The following is a 24398-nucleotide window of genomic DNA, read 5'->3' as shown; positions in this document are numbered from 1 at the left end:
GAAAATTTGTGCTTTGGGCGGGGGGAAGGGGGGGGGGAGGTTTCTATATGGAAGTGAATGTCAGGGAAATCAATGAGACGGCTTTTCCCAGTTGTTCATACGAGGGCTATCCACAAAGTACATAACGTTTTGGAATTAAGAATAAATAAAGTATTGTAAATTTTTTTTATTATACACTCCTGGAAATGGAAAAAAGAACACATTGACACCGGTGTGTCAGACCCACCATACTTGCTCCGGACACTGCGAGAGGGCTGTACAAGCAACGATCACACGCACGGCACAGCGGACACACCAGGAACCGCGGTGTTGGCCGTCGAATGGCGCTAGCTGCGCAGCATTTGTGCACCGCCGCCGTCAGTGTCAGCCAGTTTGCCGTGGCATACGGAGCTCCATCGCAGTCTTTAACACTGGTAGCATGCCGCAATAGCGTGGACGTGAACCGTATGTGCAGTTGACGGACTTTGAGCGAGGGCGTATAGTGGGCATGCGGGAGGCCGGGTGGACGTACCGCCGAATTGCTCAACACGTGGGGCGTGAGGTCTCCACAGTACATCGATGTTGTCGCCAGTGGTCGGCGGAAGGTGCACGTGCCCGTCGACCTGGGACCGGACCGCAGCGACGCACGGATGCACGCCAAGACCGTAGGATCCCCTGCAGTGCCGTAGGGGACCGCACCGCCAGTTCCCAGCAAATTAGGGACACTGTTGCTCCTGGGGTATCGGCGAGGACCATTCGCAACCGTCTCCATGAAGCTGGGCTACGGTCCCGCACACCGTTAGGCCGTCTTCCGCTCACGCCCCAACATCGTGCAGCCCGCCTCCAGTGGTGTCGCGACAGGCGTGAATGGAGGGACGAATGGAGACGTGTCGTCTTCAGCGATGAGAGTCGCTTCTGCTTTGGTGCCAATGATGGTCGTATGCGTGTTTGGCGCCGTGCAGCTGAGCGCCACAATCAGGACTGCATACGACCGAGGCACACAGGGCCAACACCCGGCATCATGGTGTGGGGTGCGATCTCCTACACTGGCCGTACACCACTGGTGATCGTCGAGAGGACACTGAATAGTGCACGGTACATCCAAACCGTCATCGAACCCATCGTTCTACCATTCCTAGACCGGCAAGGGAACTTGCTGTTCCAACAGGACAATGCACGTCCGCATGTATCCTGTGCCACCCAACGTGCTCTAGAAGGTGTAAGTCAACTACCCTGACCAGCAAGATCTCCGGATCTGTCCCCCATTGAGCACGTTTGGGACTGGATGAAGCGTCGTCTCACGCGGTCTGCACGTCCAGCACGAACGCTCGTCCAACTGAGGCGCCAGGTGGAAATGGCATGGCAAACCGTTCCACAGGACTACATCCAGCATCTCTACGATCGTCTCCATGGGAGAATAGCAGCCTGCATTGCTGCGAAAGGTGGATATACACTGTACTAGTGCCGACACTGTGCATGCTCTGTTGCCTGTGTCTATGTGTCTGTGGTTCTGTCAGTGTGATCATGTGATGTATCTGACCCCAAGGATGTGTCAATAAAGTTTCCCCTTCCTGGGACAATGAATTCACGGTGTTCTTATTTCAATTTCCAGGAGTGTATACAGATGAAAGCCACACTTAAATACTACTTTTCTACATAGCTGCCATATAAATTAAGGCACTTATCGTAGCGATGGACGAGCTAGGAAATTCCTTCGTCGTAAAATTCGGCCGCCTGCGCCTGCAACCACGTGGTTACCTCTTCTAGAAGCTGTGCGTCGTCATCAAATCGCTGCATAGTCAACCACTTCTTCATTGCTGGGAATAAGTGGAAGTCGCTCGGTGCCATGTCAGGACTGTACGGCGGATGAGGAAACAACTCCCACTGGAAAGATTCTAGAACTTCACGAGTGTCATTTGCCGTGTGGGCCCGGGCGTTGCCGTGAATCAGCAAGATCTTTGAGCCAAACTTTCCCCTGCGCTTGTTTTGTATTGCTCTTCTGAGGTTGTGCAGAGTTTGATAATACCTTTGAGACTTTATTGTAGTGCCTCTTTGCAGGAAATCCACAAAAATCACACCTTTTCTGTCCCAAAAGACAGTCGCCATCACCTTCCTTGACGACATTGTCTGCACGCATTTCTTGGGTTTTTGGGGGGAATTTGTGTGCCCCCACTGCATTGACTGCAATTTTGTCTCGTAGTACACATGCTTAATCCATGTTTCGTCACCAGTAACGATGCGATCGAGTAATGAGTCGCCATCTTTCTCGTAAGCGTCCAAAAAAGTTAAAGCAGCAGCCATTCGCTGATTTTTGTGAATCTCAGTCAAGATTTTTGGTATCCATCTTGCATAAAACTTGTCGTAACCAAGCTTTTCGGTAATGATTTCGTGCAACAAACTTCGTGAAATTTCTGGAAAACTCATAGAGAGTTCCGTTATTGTGAAATTACGGTTTTCACGGACCGCGGCATCGACTTTTTCGACAAGTTCGGCAGTCACTATGCTGGGTCTTCCACTTCGCTCTTCGTCGTGAACGTTAGTTCGGCCATTTTTAAATTTTATGACCATTGACGCACTCCACCTTCAGTGATATGTTGTCCCCATACACTTCACAAAGCTGCCAATAGATTTCTATCGGTGTACAGTTTTTGCAGTCAGAAACCTTATTACAGCACGCACTTCACACTACGCGGCATTTTCAATTAACGCTGACATTTCAAACTGTCGCAGTAACTCAACGGAGTACAGCACGAACCTCTCACTAGCACGGCAGGATGCCAACTGAGCGGCGGAATGCCATGACACTAAGATGGCCGCGCTAGCCCCGCCTCTAAGGGACACAAACGAAAACGTTATGTACTTTGTGGATAGCCCTCGTATATCCCCGTGTAGGGGTAAAGCACAGGAAAAGCTGGTTCAGGTTAAGATCAACAAATGACAGTAGCGAGCATACATGCTACGATATCAAAATCGACGACAATGTGCTTTAGGCCCTTATAGTTTTCAGCGTCTCCATTCGTAAATATTATATCAATTCGAAACTCGATAAATCTCGTCTGGCTGGTAACTGGGAAATGTAACGTATGGGCCTATGTCATTAGAGAGCCGCAAGCCGGCGGGAGCGAACACAGGCGTGTCGTTCTTCACTGTCAGTTGTCAGCAGGGACAAAAAAAGGACGCCGCAGATAAATCGCTTGACGCTGCGACGTTTGAACGACGTGCCCACGGCGCGTGTAGCTGCGCGCGGTCGGACGTAAACCGCCAGGCTGCCCACGCAGCGGGCAGTTGCACGCCGAGCGGCAGCGATCGCTCAGGAAAGCAATCGGGACTGTCACGGGAGAGACGTGCCCGCATCGGCCACGTATCTGCGCTGTAGGACGGACGCCAGACTGCAGAGGGCAACAGCAAGTGCTTTACGGCTTCCAAGAGCACGTAAAACCACTTCCTGCAGTAACGGAGTGCGGACAAGGAATACACCCAATTATTGAAAAACAGGCTTCATCGCATTTATTATTACTATACCGCCAACCGGTTTCAACCCGACGTAGGGGTTGGAACCGTGGAAGAAGGGTATCAGACGGATGCCATATTCCTTGACTTCCGGAAAGCGTTTGATTCGGTGCCCCACTGCAGACACCTAACTAAGGTACGAGCATATGGGATTGGTTCCCAAGAATGTGAGTGGCTCGAAGATTTCTTAAGTAATAGAACCCAGTACGTTTTCCTCGGTGGTGAGTGTTCATTGGAGATGAGGGTATCATCTGCAGTGCCCCAGTGTGGTAGGTCCGCTGTTGTTTTCTATCTACATAAATGGTCTTTTGGATAGGGTGGATAGCAATGTGCTGTTTGCTGATGATGCTGTGGTGTACGGGAAGGTGTCGTCGTTGAGTGACTGTAGGAGGATACAAGATGACTTCGACAGGATTTGTGATTGGTGTAAAGAATGGCAGCTAACTCTAAATATAGATAAATGTAAATTAATGCAGATGAATAGGAAAAATAATCCTTTAAGGTTTGAATACTACATTAGTAGTGTAGTGCTTGACACAGTCACGTCTATTAAATATTTGGGCGTAACACTGCAGAGCGATATGAAGTGGGACAAGCATGTAATGGCAGTTGTGGGGAAGGCGGATAGTCGTCTTCGGTTCACTGGTACAATTGAGGGAAGATGTGGTTCATCTGTAAAGGAGACCACTTATAAACAGTAATACGACCTATTCTTGAGTACTGCTCGATCGTTTGGGATCCCTATGAGGTCGGATTGAGGGAGGACATATAAGCAATTCAGAGGCGGCCTGCTAGATTTGTTACTGGTAGGTTTGATCATCACGCGAGTCTTACGGAATGCTTCAGGAACTCGGGTGGGAGTCTCTAGAGGAAACGAGGCGTTCTTTTCGTGAATCACTACTGAGGAAATTTAGAGAACCAGCATTTAAGGCTCACTGCAGTACAATTTTACTGCCGCCAACTTACATTTTGAGGAAAGATAAGATAAGAGAAATTGGGGCTCGTACAGAGGCATATAGGCACTCATTTTTCCCTCGTTCTGTTTGGGAGTGGAACAGGGAGCGACGAAGCTAGTTTTGGTACGAGGTACCCTCCACCACGCACCGTATGGTGGATTGCGGAATATGTATGTAGATGTAGATGTATGGCTCATCTTCTGGGCGTTTGCACCATTGATCGTCTGCTGGTGGTGTCACTCCTGTCTACATAACGGCAGAAACTGGTAGATAGTTTCCTGCCGTTATGTAGACAGGAGTGACACCACCAGCTGTCGACCAATGGTGTAAACGCTCAGAAGATGACCCCTGCGTCGGGTTGAAACCGGTTCGCGGTATAATAATAATAAATGCGATTAAGACTGTTTTTGAATAACTGATGAATCGTACTAATCGCTGCTTCATCTCCACAACCATGTTGTCCAAAAATCTAAGGTATACACTGTCCAGAAAAATCTGGGGAGCTGGTGTGTCAACGTTTGGTATGTTAAATCTACAGTATTTTGATAGATTTGCTGTGTTGTGCTTTACAGTGTCAGCTGACCACCTGGAATGAAGTTGAGTACCGGTATCCCTAGCAAAGTACACAGAATGCAGTTCTCATTTGTGGACGCTGTATTCAACCAAGCACATGAAATGTGACATCGTAAGATACTGCAAGTTGCAAGGGTGGTCTGCTTGATTCAGAGCACTGAAATACGAACTCAACAGCGCCACTGGAGGCGCCGTGGCCGGTCAACCCGTATTACACTACTGGCCATTAAAACTGCTACACCATGAAGAAGTGCAGATGATAAACGGGTATTCATTGGAAAAATATATTATACTGGGACTGACATGTAAATACATTTTCACGCAGTTTGGGTGCATAGATCCTGAAAAATCAGTACCCAGAACAACCACCTCTGGCCATAATAACGGCCTTGATACGCCCGAGTCAAACAGAGCTTGGATGGCGTATACAGGTACAGCTGCCCATGCAGCTTCAATACGATACCATAGTTCATCAAGAGTAGTGACTGGCGTATAGTGACCAGCCAGTTGCTCGGCCACCATTGACCAGACATTTTCCATTGGTGAGAGACCTGAAGAATGTGCTGGCCAGGGAAGCCGTCGAACATTTCCTGTATCCGAAAAAGCCCATACACGACCTGTAACATGCGGTCGTGCATTATCCTGCTGAAATGTAGGGTTTCGCAGGGATCGAATGAAAGGTAGAGCCACGGGTCGTAACACATCTGAAATGTAACGTCCACTGTTCAAAGTGCCGTCAGTGCGAACAAGAGGTGACCGAGACGTGTAACCAATGGCACCCCATACCATCACGCCGGGTGATACGCCAGTATGGCGATGACGAATACACGCTTCCAATGTGCTTTCACCGCGATGTCGCCAAACACGGATGCGACCATAATGATGCGGTAAACAGATCCTGGATTCATCCGAAAAAATGACGTTTTACCATTCATGCACCCAGGTTCGTCATTGAGTACACCATCGCAAGTACTCCTGTCTGTGATGCAGCCATGATCTCCGAGCTGATAGTCCATGCTGCTTGAAACGTCGTCGAACTGTTCGTGCAGATGGTTGTTGTCTTGCAAAAGCCCCCATCTGTTGACTCAGGGGTCGAGACTTGGCTGCACGATCCGTTACAGCCATGCGGATAAGATGCCTGCCGTCTAGACTGCTAGTGATACGAGGCCGTTGGGATCAAGCACGGCGTTCGCTATTACCCTCCTGAACCCACCGATTCCGCATTCTGCTAACAGTCATTGGATTTCGACCAACGCGAGCAGCAATGTCGCGCTATGATAAACCGCAATCGCGATAGGCTACAATCCGTCCTTTATCAAAGTCGGAAACGTGACGGTACGCATTTCTCCTGCTTACACGAGGCATCACATCAACGTTTCACCAGGCAACGCCGGTCAACTGCTGTTTGTGTATGAAAAATCGGTTGGAAACATTCCTCATGTCATCACGTTGTAGGTGTTGCCATCGGCGCCAACCTTGTGTGAATGCTCTGAAGAGCTAATCATTTCATATCACAGCATCTTCTTCCCGTCGGTTAAATTTCGCGTCTGTAGCACGTCACCTTCGTGGTGTAGCAATTTTAATGGCCAGTAGTGTAAACAGGTTGCGAGAAAGGAACTTACGACGAAGAGGTCCTGTTCAAATAACCGGCTTAACTCGGCATCTTCAAGTTCGCCTCCAGTTCTCCCGTTCTCATGTCATTTGGCCACTTCGTGTTATTCACGGATGTGTCCAGATGTCATCTGACGCAGGGTGACGGCTTTGTTCGTTTGCGGACACCCGTAATGATCGGTACCTCCCAAATATTGTCTATGATATCGGAAGATTTACGTGGCTTTGTGATGTTGTAGGGAGGCTCTAGCGTTGACAGCCTATCTTGCCGTTGTTCGTGATAGCCTTAGTGCCAGGAAGCACATCGAAAAGACCCTGTTTGACCGTGTTGTAGTTGTTGACTGACTTCCCTGTATTCCTCCTAATGACAGGGTCTATGTGGCGGTCATCAGGAGAAAAGTCTTGCGAAGCCTGGACACTGAAGTAATGGAACGGCCGGCTCTGTGTGCCGACCTAAACTACGTCGCGTATGTGTGGAACATGCTGGGGAAATGTGTTCGTGGTAGCCCCGTTCCACCATGGACTTTCTAAGAACTCTAATGGGCTCTTATTGAAGAATGGAAACGGATACCAGAGGATGACCTCAGTAGACTTAAGTGTGGCATACCACGTAGGTGTCAGGCTGTGAGTTCGCAGCTCGTGGTCGTGCGGTAGCGTTCTCTCTTCCCGCGCCCGTGTTCCCGGGTTCGATTCTCGGCGGGGTTACGGATTTTCTCTGCCTCGTGATGACTGGGTGTTGTGTGATGTCCATAGGTTAGTGAGGTTTAAGTAGTTCTAAGTTCTAGGGGACTGATGACCATAGATGTTAAGCCCCATGCTCAGAGCAATTTTTTTTTTTTTTTTTTTGTCAGACTGTGCTAAATTCTCACAGAAGGCACATGAGGTATTAAAATTCTGGATGTCCAATGAAAATCACCCAACTCGGCGGTATGAACATTTGTCTCCCCTTTATTTTTGACATATGTCAGATATTTCAATTATTTTTATGTAAAAAATCGACGAAGTAAGGATCTTTTTGCGTACTTAACTTGTGAAAGATAATGGTATAATTTGGTAACATATGACTAACGGCTCCTCTGCGGACCTATGTTTACTGGAACGCTTTTGTTCCTACTATCGTATACTTTCACCCGCTGTTAATTATGACGGTCTTTGGATATTTTCGTTTTTCGGCACAGTACGATTAGTTACACCTGATGTTCGACAGTGAACCGGACGTGAAAAGTTTTCCACCCCAAACGGAAAATCGGTAACATATCATAGTGAGGATATCGTAGATTTTCTAACCGTATTTTTAGATCACACAAAAAACAAATCTTTGACGAGTTTGGGGTGACTGCTTGGATGCAAATTTTCGTAAGGCTAGTTTAAGTTTGTGTTAAATTTCTGTCTAAGCTCTAAGGTTTTCGGAATTTCTGTACTTCTAGTCAACACTGTTACTTGACTGTAAGTATTCTTGAGATATCAGACAGCACACTTTCAACTGAGAGTGCGTTTTAGGAGTCTGGTGCGTTGGAGAAATTGAATGAAGGTTGAGAATTTCTTCGTTCATTATTTTAGCTCTCACAGCAAATTTAGAACACGGGTATTTAATCGCCAAGCAAACAGCACGTTGTGTACGTCTTTATCTAAATTCAGTTCTTATTAATGCAGAATTACGACCTCCAGCCAGTTTGAAGTGAAAACTGGTGTATCTTCTGTAGTACCTTTGTTCGGCTGTATTGCCAATCGTAGACAGTTATGGGCAACTCTGGACGCACATTATTCTTTGTGTGTGCGTGTGGTTTTTCATTCTGACAGAAGAAATACTATTAACATCTCATTAAATAGCAGGAGGTATCTAATGTGACTTGAAACGTAGAATGTCAAGTCTTTTATATTTAAAGATGGTGACTATTGCAATTTGAATGTATTTACTTGTACTAGGACATTGGGCAGAAGGAAGATTGGGTTTAACGTCCTGTCGACATCGAAATAGAGATACAGCACAAACTTGGATTTAATGAAGGATAGCATCCCGGCATTTACCTAGAGCGATTTATGGAAATCACGTTAAATCTGCGTCTGGATTGCCGGACACAGTTTTAACTGTCATGCTCCCGAAAGCGAGTCCAGTTTGATAACCACTGCGCCACCTCACTCTCACGACATTGGATATATTGTATGAGTATCCAATGGTAATAGAATTCACAATGAATATAGAAGAACTAAATTTAATATTGGTAGTAAAACAGTTTGTACAGTGTTGTCACTCTGCGCGAAGCCATGAAAGTGATCTGTACTTTTACTGTGTGTGGAGAATGAATAATTCTGCTCGTCTGGAAGGGATTGTAATTTGTTTCAGTGGGAAAATGTGTACGCTAATGCATCTAATTTTTATATGGGCTTGAGATCTCACAACATTCATAACGTAATCGATAACTATCATTGCACTTCAGCACCTGGTAAGTGCTATATAGGAATGAATAAAATCATTAAGTTACGCAAATGATATAGGCAGGGAAATAAATAGAAACGTAGAAGGTAATTAGGACTAATGATAATCAATGGAGAAAAATGTATTTCAGAATGACGCTGGGGAAGAAAACATCTTGGCGAACATAAAAAGACTTCTGAATAAATGAAACACGTGTGCTATTAAATATGAAGCATCAAATTGGACGTTAAAAGCAGACTAGTGTTTAGAAACAGGTTGATGAAAGTAGTTATAACAATTCCTGAGACGTTTTTAAAGTTTTAAAACAATCAGTTCAATTTAACACCTTTAGAAGTTCACACTATATATTTAAATACAGTGATAAAGAAACGAACATGACGGTTATTGGGGAAATTTTAAACTGAAACAGCACAACTGGATTTTCAAATTTTTCAACTCTGTTCACTGACTATTAATAATCACCATTGGGGTTAATAGTCAGCACTGGCGGCCGAAGATTTACGGCATAAGAAGTCAACTTCATTCTGCCAACGGCCTTATCCAAGAGGGCGGAGGATCGGACTTGAGGACATACTTTTGTCACTGAGGTGAGAAAATGCCCCCAAAGGCAGGAGAATCAGCAAAGGTCCACAGCATGAAAATGCAGAGGGCAATGAAAACCACTGCATTAAAAGCACATAATGTGTTTCCACAGGACATGTTGCTTGTAATTGAAAAAGTGTCAGGTTAATCTCTACATTGGAAGAAGATTCTGGAATAGTCCCCCACTCGGATCTCTGGGAGTGGACTCCCAAAGGGAAGGCGACCGTGAGAAAAAGATTGATAACCAAAGAAACCATAATCTTCTACAAATCGGGGCGTGGAGTGTCAGAAGCACGAACATGGTAGGGAAGCTAGAAAACCTGAAAAGGGAAACGCAAAGGCTCAATCTGGATATACTAACAGTGATGTCAGTGAAGTTAAATGGAAAGAAGAAAAGGATTTCTGGCCAGATGAGTACAGGGTAAGATCTACAGCAGCAGCATATACTGGACAGTAAGGTGTACCCAGGAGAAGATATCGCAATTTAGCAGTGATGAAGAGTCGGCTGCAGTTTAAGAGATTGATCAGTAAGAATCGATATGCAAAGAAGTGGGGTACGCAACTACGAAGGAATAACGAGATCCCTCAGAAGTTCTCCAAGGCTACAGATATAGCAGTAAGGAATAGCTCAGTAAGCAGTGAAGTTGAAGAGGAATGGATATCTCTAAAAAGGGCAATCACAGAAGTTGGAAGGAAAAACATAGGTACGAAGTTGGTAACTGCGAAGAAGCCATGGGTAACAATCGAAATACTTCACCTGACTGATAAAAGAAGGAAGTACAACAATGTTCAGGCAAATTTAGGAATACAGAAATACACGTCTCAATGTAATGAAATAAACAGGAAATGCAGGGAAGCTAAGACGAAATGTCTGCAGGGTAAAATGTGAAGAAATCGAAAACAAAATGATTGTCGGAAGAACTGACTGAGCTTACAGGAAAGTCAAAACTGCATTTGGCGATATTAAAAGCAATTGTTGTAACATAAAGAGTGCAACGGGAATTCGACTGTTAAGCAGAGAGGAGAGAGGAGACAGGTGGAAAGATCGCACTGAAGGCCTGTATGAGGAGGAAGATTTGTTTGCCGTGATAGGAGAAGAAACAGGAGTCGATTTAGAAGAGATAGGAGAATAAGAATTTAAGAGAGCTTTGGAGTGCTTAAGATCAAATAAGGCAGAAGAGGTAGATAACATTCCGTCAGACTTGCTGAAATCATTGGGTAAAATAGAAACAAAACGACTAATTACATTGGTGAATAGAATATATGTCTCACACCACACCATTTGACTTTCGGAAAAATATCATCCACATAATTTCGTAGACTGCGAGAGCCGATAAGTGTGAGAATTATCGCACAATCAGCTTAAAAACTCATGCATCCAAGTTTCTGACAAGAATGGTATACATAAGAAGGGAAAAGAAAAATGAGCATGAGTTAGGTGACGATCAGTTTGGCTATACAAGAAGTAAAGGCCCCGGGGAGGCAACGCTGACATTGAGTTTGATGATGGAGGCAAGGCTAATGACAAATCAAGACACTATCATAAGCTTTTTTGAACAGAAAAAAGTGTTTGCCAGCCTGGAATGGTGCAAGGTGTTCGAAATTCTGAAAAAAACAGGGATAAGCTTAAGGAAGAGATATACAATCTGTACAAGAGTCAAGAGGGAATAATAAAAGTAGACGACCAAGATATAAGAGCTCGGATTAAAAAACGTTTGAGACAGGGATGTAGTGTTTCGCCCTACTGTTCCATCTGTACATCGAAGAAGCAATAATCAAAAATAAAAGAAAGGATCAGGAGTGGGAGTAAAATACAGGGTGAAAGGATATCGGTGATAATATTCGCTGATGACATTGCTGTCCTGAGTGAAAGTGAACAGAAATTGCGTGATCTGATGAAGGGAGCGAACAATCAAATGATTACAGAATACAGATTGAGAGTAAATAGAAGAAAGTCGAAAATAGTGAGAAGTAGCAGAAATGAGAACAGCGAGAAACATCAGGATTGATGGTTACGAAGTTTATGAAGTTAAGGAATTCTGCTACCTAGGCAGTAAAATAATCAATGATGATGGGGCAGGGAGGACATTAAAAACAGGCTCGCACTGCGAAAAAGGGCATTCCTGGGTAACAGAATTCTTCTAGTATCAAACATAGACATAATTTGAGGAAGAAATTACTGATAATGTACTTTTGGAGCACAGCATTGTGTGGTAGTGAAACATGGACTGTGGGAAAATCGGAACTGAAAAGAATCGAGGCATATGAAATGTAGTGTTACAGACGAGTGTTGAAAATTAGGTGGACTGATTAGGTAAGGAATCAAAATCTTCTGCGCAGAATCGAAAGGAATATGCGGAAAACACTGACAGGGAGAAGGGGCAGGATGATACAACACCTGTTAAGATATCAGGGAATGACTTCCATGATACTAGCGGGAGCTGTAGAAGGAAGAAGCTGTAGAGGAAGGCAGTGTCTGGAATACATCCAGCAAATAATTGTGGACGTAGGTTGCAAGTGCTACTCTAAGATGAAGAAATTGGCACTGGAGGATAATTCGTGGCTGGCTGCATCAAACCACTTAGAAGACTGATGACTCAAAAGAAAATATAATGTAGATGTATTTCAAATATAAGGGGAGGGAGGCCATGAGAATTAAAGTATATTGGGATAGCTAAGTCTTTTCGGAAAGTTAATCTCAAGTAGTGTTTGTTTGTAGAACTTTAATCACAGATAAGAAACACACGAAATGCTGCAGTTATAAATAATGGAAGCGCAGAGCTGAAGTCAATGTAAGAGGTTATGAAGGACATCAAATCATCCTAAATGCAGGTGCACCGTACAGAAGACCGAAATACTCTTACAGAAACGACGTGTGACTTAAATAAGGACAAATGTGTTTCCTCCTAAAGTCTCGGTACCTGTACATAATGACAACTGTTCGTTTCAGTGTCATAAAGGATGGCAGCAACGATTATAAAGCTACTCACAGCAATCAGTTACTTTTATAAGTGTTTCACCGTTTATAAGGTACTGCCACATAATTGAAACTGCAACTGTTTCGATTAAAGTGCTATACATTTAACGTATAAACAGACAATACAAGGCTTGTCCAGATAGTAACTTCCGGTCAGTCGCGAAATGGAAACTACATTGAAACTCAGAAATGTTTTATTTGCGACAGTTGGCTCTACCTTTCTACTACTTCACTACATAGTCGGCGCTCCAGCTAGGACATCTGTCGCACCGTTATAACAACTTTCCAATACCCTCGTCGTAGAAGGCACCCGTCTGTGCATCCCGCCAATTCTCTTCGTTCTTCTATAGCTCGTTGCCTGCGCTAAAATGTTGTCTTCATAGCCAGTAGTTAATGTGAGCAGAGACGAAACACAGAGGGAGCCAATTACCGGCTGCAGTGCGGGTGATCAAACACTTCCCACCGAAAACGCTGCAGGAGCATTTTCATTGTCCCAGGAAATTGCTACCGAGAATTGTAACGAAGTAGGAGCCGAATGACAGCTCTGTAATGTGGGCTGCATAATATCACATGAAATCTCTCACCAGGAGCCCATACTTGGCGGAAGACACTATTTTCTATGCATCTCTATGTGCTCACGATGCACTCAGAACTGGAAAGAGAGAAGTCGTGCAACCGACAGGGATACTAGAGATACTGTCGAACACATACGTGCAATGCATTATTTGATTTACACAGTGGTTTCCATTTCTTGACCGATCGGAAATTACTTCCCGAATATCCCTCGTATATTATTAGCATGGCACACTGCAGCTTCAGAATCGGATATATTGGTGTATTTATACCCTGTAGCAAAGCGATGTAATCATTAACCGCGTTATATCTTTCGAAGCTGTGGCGCATTTCTGTTGAAACTGCGTCATTCTCATTACTCTCGTGAAACTGTAATTTTCTGCATACGTTGTTGAACATTACAATTGCTCTCATGCTGAATGTATTTTCTGTGTAAGTGCTTCAGCAATTAGTTAGAACCAGCAGCACGAGGTGGAAACAGAATTCGTAGTACAGGGCGAAGTGTCACAACAAAACTAGTACTCAAGTTACGCTGAATGTAATTCTAGGCCTTTTCTCTTCGTTATAAACGCAGAATGCGAACACAAACTCCATGGTATCTCTTGCAGTAATTGGAAAAGCTTTTAGTCGTTAGCGAAGGCTTGAAAGAAAGCTTCCAGCTAATCAGTGATACCAGTGTTCGGAGGTCAGATAATAAAGTAAGACGGGCTTTTGTACTGGCTTTAACAATCACATTTCCGTAACGGAATAGCGACCCACTCGATTACCCTGAATCAGCTGGTCGAATGGCAGGGACTTGACAGACGTAAATTGGAGCGAAGCCCAGAAATTATCAAAAGCATTGTGCTCAACTATATTAAGGAATCCATTCAAGGAGTATAGTGAAGTAACCCCTCAATTCTTCCGTCACGTCTCACTGTACATAATGGGTAGTTAGGAGAGATTTGTATTATGTTTGTACAGCTACGACGCATACAAAGTTTTGAGACAGTCTCGAAACAGATGCAGCGCTTTCCGCTACGGTTGCAGTCATATATTTTACCAGGTGAGGCTGCTACAATATGTTCTCACGTAACTTTCCACTTATCTTCAATTTAAGCAAAATATTCAGGTTTACATATAAAAAATTAGTTTATTTTCATTACATATTTACCTAAAAAAACTTTCGACAGAACTTGTACACCTTGAGTAAGTTGTTAACTAATCGTTGTCACATCAAGTGACATTAATGGTAAAGTATTAGAAAGGAATTGAAAAAAAATTGGATAACTATGTGTTAAAAGAATATTTCACATTCGCGTGAGATATGTTCTAATGCTAAATATCGCCAAACAAACACAGAAAGAGCTGAAGTTTTGTGTTCCGAGGATGATGAACGTACCTCAGAGTGCTGCACGTGGATGGCCTGGTACCTATCGTCTCCTGTGTACGTCACCAGACCCACGGTCAGCAGGTGGTAGTCCTTGCGCCTGATCCACGACACCTGAAACATGAACGTAATGTTTATAAACGTTCCATTGCGAAATTAGACAAACACTTTTAACTAAGCAGCTCTGCAATCATTTAGTGCTGACAGATTCATGTGAATACACTTACTGGTATCAGGTAACGAAAGAAGGAGATAAAAATATGTACATATTTGTCAGTAAAGTAACTTACAGCCTGTCAGCTCGGGACGAAATTGTCCCTACGTGACGGTGAACCCTAATACAGAGAGCAGCTCAAAGGTTTTCGTAGGCGACCACAGATTATCGTGACACCCAATATACGAAACTGCGTTAATAAGTGGAGGAGACATCGTATCTTTCCAGATTTCAACTCTTACAATCCAAACTAATTTCTTTTTGTGCACACAAAGATGGTCTCACAAAACAAGTGAAGCATCCTGTAGAGGAGGAAGAACCTAAATAATACTTCACGGTTTGGGAGTGTTTCTAATGATTCAGTGATTATAATATCGAGCAAAGTTTCAAAACACTTGGCAGTATACTTATAAGCTGAACGCCACGTGGTCTGGATGCATGCACTGATCTGTTGAGATAGACGATCGTAAAGCCGCTGTACCTTCTCCTCGGGCAAGCCGGCCCCCAACCGTTGTATAAGACACTTGATATCCTCATTATGGAATGGGAACGTAGCTGCCGTCCGAGCTGGTACGAAACATGTTCCATCGAGGACATGTCTAAGGTGGGACCTTCATGACGACTGGAGTACTTCAGTATCATGCAGACACTTCATCACGACACGAGCCATATGTTCTGGTCTTTGTGGTGCTCAAATATGACGCAACAGTACTGTCGCATAAGAGGTGTCACTGTTTGTCTTCATTCCTAGTCAGGTTAGAGCTAACGGCTCTGGTGAGAAGTAAATTTTGCAATCTATATTACCGAAAACCACTACTAATTTAATGATGCGTTGTTCGTATTATACTGCATTCATACTATAAGTAAAATACTATTTGCTATGCTTCCAGATTTTAGATCTTTAATCGTCAGCAGTTCACATTCCACAGCAACAGAAGAAATGAACTGGTACAATACGTGATCAAAAGTATCCGAACAAACCCAAAAACAAACGTTTTTCATATTACGTGCTTTGTGCTCCCAACTACTGCCAGGTACTCCATATCAGCGACCTCAGTAGTCATTAGACGTCGTTAGAGAGCACAATGAGGCGCTCCCCGAATCTCACGGACTTCGAACGCGGTCAGGTGATTGAGCGTCACTTGTGTCTGTCTGTACGCGAGATTTCCACACTCCGAGCCATCGCTAGGTCCACTGTTTCCGATGTGATATCAAAGTGGAAACGTGAAGGGACACGTACAGCACAAAAGCGTACAGGCCGATCTCGTCTGTTGACTGACGGAGAGGTTGGACAGCTGAAGAGAGTCGTAATGTGTGATAGGCAGAGATCTATCCAGGCCATCACACAGGAATACCAAACTGCATCAGGATCCACTGTAAGTACTACAACAGTCAGGCGGGAGGTGAGAAAACGGATGTCATGGTCGAGGGGCTGCTCATAACCCGCACATCACGCCGGTAGATGCCAAACGACGCCTCGCTTGGTAAAAGGAGCGTACACGTTTGACGATTGAGCAGCGTAAAAACGTTGTGATGAATGATGAAACACGGTACACAATGTGGTGATGTGATGGCAGGGTGTGGGTATGCCAAATGCCCAGTGAACGTCATCTGCCAGCGTGTGTAGTCCTAGCAGTAAAATACAGAGGCGGTGATGTTATGGTGTGGTCGTGTTTTCCATGGAGGGGGCTTGCACCCCTTGTTGTTTTGCGTGCCACTATCACAGAAGAGGCCTACATTGATGTTTTAAGCACCGTATTGCTTCCCACTGTTGAAGATGCCGATTGCATCTTTCAGCAAGATCGAGCACCTGTTCCTAATGCACGGCCGTTGGCGGAGTGGTTACACGACAATAGCATCGCTGTAATTTATTTCCCTGCACAGAGTCCTCACCCGAACCCTATGGAACACCTTTGGAATATTTTGGAACCCCGAATTATTGCCAGGCCTCACCGACTGTCACTTTTAATTCCAGCATTACCGCCACGAGCTTGTAAGTCGTTTTCAGCCAGGTGTCCGGCTACCTTTGATTGCTTATTGTATGTGTAAGCGAATCTGCAGGGAGAAAAGAGATTACATTGTTGAAGTACCATCAAGTCGTCTTATGGCAGAGAATGACATTAAGTACATATGAGTCCTTTGTAATAACACTTCTATATTCACCTGTTGACTGCAGCCTGGACTATAATGCATTAGCTCTTCCACAATTTTATACTAATATGGTATCCAGTGTTCATGAATTCCTTTTATTAAAATATAATTCTCTGAAAGATGTTGATCAGCAATTTATATAGTCGACATTTCTCCAAATTAAAAAAAACACATAATGATGGAATATTAACTGTAACTGCTGTTGGTGTTTTAACGTTCTACACTTTTTTATTTATGTATGGGTTTTGATTATGGCAACTAGCGAATTTGGTTTGCAGAGTAACTTTCCGTGTTGAGCTTATGATGAAGTTGCTGCCGAAGAAGATTAAATGTGTTTCGTCAATTACATTTCCTCACAGCATTTGCACTCTTTCTGCGTCTTATTTCTGTCACAGCTAGGGAAAGCGGGGTTGCCACACAGCGAGTAAGTGTGGCAACGCTGTGGGGGAGAGCAGTGTCACTGGCCGTGACTGCACTACGCCGTGGCAGTCTGCAGCGGGCTACAGGATTGGACACGGTCCGGGGCCTCATTCACCAGAAACAGCCTGTAATCTGAATGCAAATGTCCTCCGCCGCCAGAAGGGAGGCGTACAGTGCTGGGAAAAAGGGCGGAAATGTCGCTACCGTCCCATTCTTTGTGGGCCTGAAATTTCCAGCAGAATGAGCTCTTTTGCAGAGCAAATGAAATCGTGCAGTCTTGTACTCTAATACGGTGGCCAAAATACAGAATGTCTAATGAGAAAGCCTTCAATATGCCGATTTAAGTACATTTCAGGCATACCGTCCTTGTTTATTTAACTAAATGCAGTGTTTCTAGAGGGAAGTGGCTGTTACAGAAATTCTATTTACCGTCCAACACATTTTAGTTTAAAGAGAAGGAATGTGCAGCATTCATTGATCCAATTTGGATCGCTTTTTCAGTTAAGAGATGGATCCTTGTTTAATTCATCTGCTGTGGAGCTTAAAAATGCATGAAATACTCGTCGACCTAATAGAGGATGGGGATCTATGTGGCTCAATTACCTGAAAAATATCTCCTCCTTATATAGATGGCACTTAGATCAACCACCTTGACAATGTTGGAAAGAATATAGTACCAACAAAGAAATTATCAAGGAATCGCTTTATTGAAGCACTAATAAATTTTTTTAATGGTTAGTCAATTAAGTAATTACAAATTTTGATATTCCCTTTACTGTTCAACTGAATTTGCTAACTCACACTAACATGTCATCCCCATTGTTGTTTCTCCAATCACGGTTATTCAAAAATGGTTCAAATGGCTCTGAGCACTATGGGACTCAACTGCTGTGGTCATCAGTCCCCTAGAACTTAGAACTACTTAAACCTAACTAACCTAAGGACATCACACACATCCATGCCCGAGGCAGGATTCGAACCTGCGACCGTAGGAGTCGCACGGTTCCGGACTGCGCGCCTAGAATCACGGTTATTCGATTTAGGTTACACGATGAGTGTTATGGATAACCTGATATACCGTAACCCTAGAACTTCATCTGTCTCTTGGAAACAAGAGCAAATCTGCTAATGATGATGATAAGCAGTTGCGGCCGGGGTAGCCAAGCGGATCTAGGCGCTGCCGTCTAGAACCGCGCGACCGCTACGGTTGCAGGTTCGAATCCTGCTTCGGGCATGGATGTGTGTGATGTCCTTAGGTTAGTTAGGTTTAAGTAGTTCCACGATCTAGGGGACTGATGACATCAGATGTTAAGTCCCATAGTGCTTAGAGCCATTTGAACCATGATTAGTAGTTAGTAAGGAAATGTTAATATGTTTGTGAGCAACTATATGACACCCTTTTGTAACCATTTCAGTTACTTCAGTTACATTGAAAACGATATAGCGAAGATTATGTTATACAACAAATAAAACTGTTGGGTGCGTTCTTCCCCTTGGGAGGATGTTTCAGTAGGATATGGTGATTCTGATAACAAGTATAGAGAGTCGAATGACCTTCTGCTAACAACGTTTAGCTGACAACATCCTATTGTAGAATTTCATAGTTGTGTTTTCCACTTTGATTTACTACAAGTTACATTGTGTTGTCTATGAGGTAATAAACAGATTATCACATACATTTTATGAAACTGAGAACAGTATAAAGTGCTGCTGTGTATCCGCCAGGCCGGCCGATGTCGCCCAGCGGTTCTAGGCGCTTCAGTACGGAGCCGCGCTGCTGCTAGGGTCGCAGGTTCGCATCCTGCCTCGGGCTTGGACGTATGTGATGTCTTTGGGTTAGTTAGGTTTAAGAATTTCTAAGTCTAGGGGACTGATGACCTCAGATGTTAAGTCCCATAGTGCTCAGAGGCATTTGAACGGCCAGTAACAGAGCTAGCCAGAGAGGACAGCACAGACCAGTCTGTAATAGCATGGCACCTTACACATATTCTGGGGAGTAGTGTACAGTTGGCGCTGATATTAAGGAGCACTGGTACTTCGGCTGCAAGACACTCAAGGAAGCAATGTGTCTGCTATCTTTTACGTCCGCCACCACGGAGAGCTCTGAAACCTGGACGTAAGTATTTGATACATCCGTCAAACACGCGATCCAGTCCCATTCATGTGACCACCGGCTGTGTCCGACGTCAGTGTGCGATAACCACTCACAGATGGCTGGTGACGGCACTAGCAGTGGAAGGTATAAGAAAGAGTGTGGAGGGAACTTGGGATACATTGCATTCGTTGTCGTAATGCGGAAACGAAGCGATTCTTCTGACGTCCGAAACGGCCAGTGTGGAAGTATTTCCGAAACTGATAAGTTTGTAAACTATTAGTATGCCACCGGCCGGAGTGGCCGAGCGGTTCTAAGTTCTACAGTCTGGAACCGCGCGACCGCTACGGTAGCAGGTTCGAATCCTGCCTCGGGCATGGATGTGTGTCATGTCCTTAGGTTAGTAAGGTTTAAGTAGTTCTAATTTCTATGGGACTGATTACCTTAGAAGTTAAGTCCCATAGTACTACGAGCCATTTTATTAGTAAGCTGCCATTAGTTATTCGTGCACCTCAAAATAGCGCTATTCAAAACTGGCGACGAGCCAAGTGTGGTGCACATGGGCCATAGATAACTGGGGTGAACGATGGTACAAATGGTTCAAATGGCTCTGAGCACTATAGGACTTGACTGCTGAGGTCATCAGTCCCCTAGAACTTAGAACTACTTAAGCATAACTAACCTAAGGACGTCACACACATCCATGCCCGAGGCAGGACTCTATTCTGCGACCGTAGCGGTCGCGCGGTTCCAGACTGTAGCGCCTAGAACCACTCGGCCACACCATCCGGCAGGGGTGAACGATGGCTGCGGAGATACACAGGGTGTAAAATTTAAGCTGACAAACCAGAATAACTCGAAAAATAAGCTTCACACGAAAAAAATGTGTAGAATCCAAAGTTGATTATTTTCGAGTGGGACATCTGCTGGTGCTAAAATTAGTCCGCCACCCCGCCCCCTGGGGGAGGGGCGGGAGTCAACTTTAAAATTTTAAATGGGAACACTCATTTATTATTGCAGAATCAGATTCTACTTAAATAAACTACATACATTTTGTCCTAAGTACACTCCTGGAAATGGAAAAAAGAACACATTGACACCGGTGTGTCAGACCCACCATACTTGCTCCGGACACTGCGAGAGGGCTGTACAAGCAATGATCACACGCACGGCACAGCGGACACACCAGGAACCGCGGTGTTGGCCGTCGAATGGCGCTAGCTGCGCAGCATTTGTGCACCGCCGCCGTCAGTGTCAGCCAGTTTGCCGTGGCATACGGAGCTCCATCGCAGTCTTTAACACTGATAGCATGCCGCGACAGCGTGGACGTGAACCGTATGTGCAGTTGACGGACTTTGAGCGAGGGCGTATAGTGGGCATGCGGGAGGCCGGGTGGACGTACCGCCGAATTGCTCAACACGTGGGGCGTGAGGTCTCCACAGTACATCGATGTTGTCGCCAGTGGTCGGCGGAAGATGCACGTGCCGGTCGACCTGGGCCCGGACCGCAGCGACGCACGGATGCACGCCAAGACCGTAGGATCCTACGCAGTGCCGTAGGGGACCGCACCGCCACTTCCCTGCAAATTAGGGACACTGTTGCTCCTGGGGTATCGGTGAGGACCATTCGCAACCGTCTCCATGAAGGTGGGCTACGGTCCCGCACACCGTTAGGCCGTCTTCCGCTCACGCCCCAACATCGTGCAGCCCGCCTCCAGTGGTGTCGCGACAGGCGTGAATGGAGGGACGAATGGAGACGTGTCGTCTTCAGCGATGAGAGTCGCTTCTGCCTTGGTGCCAATGATGGTCGTATGCGTGTTTGGCGCCGTGCAGGTGAGCGCCACAATCAGGACTGCATACGACCGAGGCACACAGGGCCAACACCCGGCATCATGGTGTGGGGAGCGATCTCCTACACTGGCCGTACACCACTGGTGATCGTCGAGGGGACACTGAATAGTGCACGGTACATCCAAACCGTCATCGAACCCATCGTTCTACCATTCCTAGACCGGCAAGGGAACTTGCTGTTCCAACAGGACAATGCACGTCCGCATGTATCCCGTGCCACCCAACGTGCTCTAGAAGGTGTAAGTCAACTACCCTGGCCAGCAAGATCTCCGGATCTGTCCCCCATTGAGCATGTTTGGGACTGGATGAAGCGTCGTCTCGCGCGGTCTGCACGTCCAGCACGAACGCTGGTCCAACTGAGGCGCCAGGTGGAAATGGCATGGCAAGCCGTTCCACAGGACTACATCCAGCATCTCTACGATCGTCTCCATGGGAGAATAGCAGCCTGAATTGCTGCGAAAGGTGGATATACACTGTACTAGTGGCGACATTGTGCATGCTCTGTGGCCTGTGTCTATGTGCCTGTGGTTCTGTCAGTGTGATCATGTGATGTATCTGACCCCAGGAATGTGTCAATAAAGTTTCCCCTTCCTGGGACAATGAATTCACGGTGTTCTTATTTCAATTTCCAGGAGTGTATTTGTTTTGATTCTTGGTAGTTGGCGCTGTAATTCGAGAAAATCCATGTTCTAATTTTTGCGTGGAAAATGGTTACGCATAGGTAAAAAATTCTTATTTATTTCGTAAATTTTGATTCGCTAAAACTAATACTGTCCCTTTCTCCCCATAGGGTGGGGTCTGACTGAGATGAATTATAGTTTTACAAATGGTGGGATAATTATTAATGTTTTCCGCTGATTCAGATTAGTTTTGTTTGGGTCAACATTTGCAAAACTCTAATTCCTCTCTTTCAAACCCCACCGTATGGGGAGAGAGGGAGAATTTTTGTTTTAGTGAATCAAAATTTACGACGTAAACAAATATTTTTTACTTATCTGTAACCATTTTCCAAGCAAAAATGAGTACAAACATTTTCTTGAAATATCCCGCCAACCACCTAGAATCAAAATAAATTTTTATGACAAAATGTACGTAGTTTTTTATGTAGAATCTGATTCTGCAGTAAAGAATTAAGGTTCCCATTTGAAATTTTAAAGTTGCCTCTCGCCCAACCCGGAGGGGCTGTGGTGGTGGGCTAATTTTAGCACTAGCAGATGTCCCCCTCGAAAATAATCATCTTTGGAGTCTACACATTTTTTCCTGTGAAGCTTATTTTTCTAGTTATTCTCGTTTGTCATCTTCAAATTTACACACTGTATATGGGCGAATAGACGGGCAGCTGTCAAGTAAGTGACTGCCAACTTGAATGACGGGGCTACCAAGTGCCTCCGCAACGACTCTACAGCGAACGCTGCTGTGTATGGACCTACGCAGCTGGTGCCTGGTTCACGCACTCATGGAGACTGCTGTTCACTGGTGACGAGGGCTGATTTTGCACATCAGTACCGCACCTGGACGTACATGTGTGGATACAGGTGACCTTCCGGACAAAATGAACTGTCGTGTGGCTAGGGCCCCCCGTCTAGTGGACCGGTCACCTGGTGCTTTTAGTTGACGCTACTTCGACGACTTGTGCGTCGACGGGGAGGAGATGATGAAGACCAAACAACACCCAGTCACTGAGTGGAGAAAATCTTCGACGCTGCCCGGAATCAAACCCGGGCAACTTTGCGTGGTATTCCGTCGCGCTGACCGCTCAGCTATCAAGGCGGACACTTTCCGAATGAATCACGTTTTATGTTCCATCTAACAAATGGCCATTAGTGCGTATAGCGTGACAGGTCGGAAAGCAAACAAAGAGGGAGCGCTATGCTCTGCGGAATGTTTTCGTCAAATTTTCTGGGTTACTTCGTCACTCCGTGAATGGATCACCAAAAGTATGCGTCCATCCTTAGGGACTATGTCCACCACTGCATACGATTTCTTTTTCCTTAGTATGATGGTATCTGCCAGCAGGACAATGAAGTGTGTCATACAGCTGGGAGTCTATATTCTTCGTTTGAAAAGCACCAGGTTGAGTTCCAGTGGTCACCAAATTCGCCGGACTTAAACCAAATCGAGAATCTGTGTGAACATCACAGTCGATCTTTTCGGGCCATGGATCTTCAGCCGAGAAACCTAGGACAGATGGACACTGCTCTTAAGTCACAATAGCTCCACATCTCTTTCGTTACCTTCTGTTAACTTCAGCTGGGCACGACGCTGGAGTCGGCATGGTTCCACATCTCTTTCAGTACCCTCCACAACCTCACTGACTCCATTCTTGCCCGGTGAATTCGTCCACGCTGGAAAAGGCGGGTTCGAATCCTGCCTCGGGCATGGCTGTGTGTGATGTCCTTAGGTTAGTTAGGTTTAAGTAGTTCTAAGTTCTAGGGGACTGATGACCACAGCAGTTGAGTCCCATCGTGCTCAGAGCCATTTGAACCATTTTTTTTTTTTGGAAAAGGCGGTTGGCTTTTGACAGGTGGACCCTTTAATGTAACTCGACAGTGAATTTCGCGAAATGATGTTCATACGCGAGCGCATCATTTAAAGGATCGCACGCTGGCACTCCACCAGTTATTGCAGTTCTCTTCAGTTCCAGGTACCACTCAGTTACCGCGCAGCTTTCGTCAACAGTCAGCGCCTCAGTTCTCACCAGTTGCCAGCAAGCTATCTTCAGTGACGATCCGTCAACTCGTCCCGCAGTTTACGCCGTCTCAAATAATCTTCAAGTGACAGTCAAAGTGAGACCTGAGTTTCTCCTGGCGTATACAACTTTCAAATAACTTCCGGGAATTCAGCCAGGTAACACTTTCAGCGACCGCCGATATTTCGGCGGGAGAACACCCCGCCATTTTCAAGGCAAACTGCAACGGACAGGCGGCGTACATGCAAATTTAATACCTCGGTTCTCCGACAGAAGCAGGAAAGATAACACACACACACACACTGAACACTAGTGCCACCAAAGATGACCAAAGTCAGAGCTATCGATAGTGAGACTATGAATTCGCAGGTGAGGCGAGCAACCTCGTTAACAGGGATGGAGGTTTCTGTGTAAA

The 24398-nt window shown here is 45.3% G+C and overlaps 1 protein-coding gene across 1 annotated transcript in view; it reads right to left on the bottom strand.

The window, feature by feature from the left end:
• Positions 1-24398, bottom strand: part of LOC126263242 (zwei Ig domain protein zig-8-like) — a 253264-nt gene that overhangs the window by 112395 nt on the left and 116471 nt on the right. The window contains exon 4 of the mRNA XM_049960327.1: positions 14580-14681. Coding sequence (XP_049816284.1) covers positions 14580-14681 — 102 coding nt within the window. The remainder of the gene's footprint in view (positions 1-14579; positions 14682-24398) is intronic.

Source organism: Schistocerca nitens, chromosome 6 (assembly GCF_023898315.1).
Source record: "Schistocerca nitens isolate TAMUIC-IGC-003100 chromosome 6, iqSchNite1.1, whole genome shotgun sequence".
Classification (NCBI taxonomy): domain Eukaryota; kingdom Metazoa; phylum Arthropoda; class Insecta; order Orthoptera; family Acrididae; genus Schistocerca; species Schistocerca nitens.
This window is presented reverse-complemented; position numbering and strand designations above follow the sequence as displayed.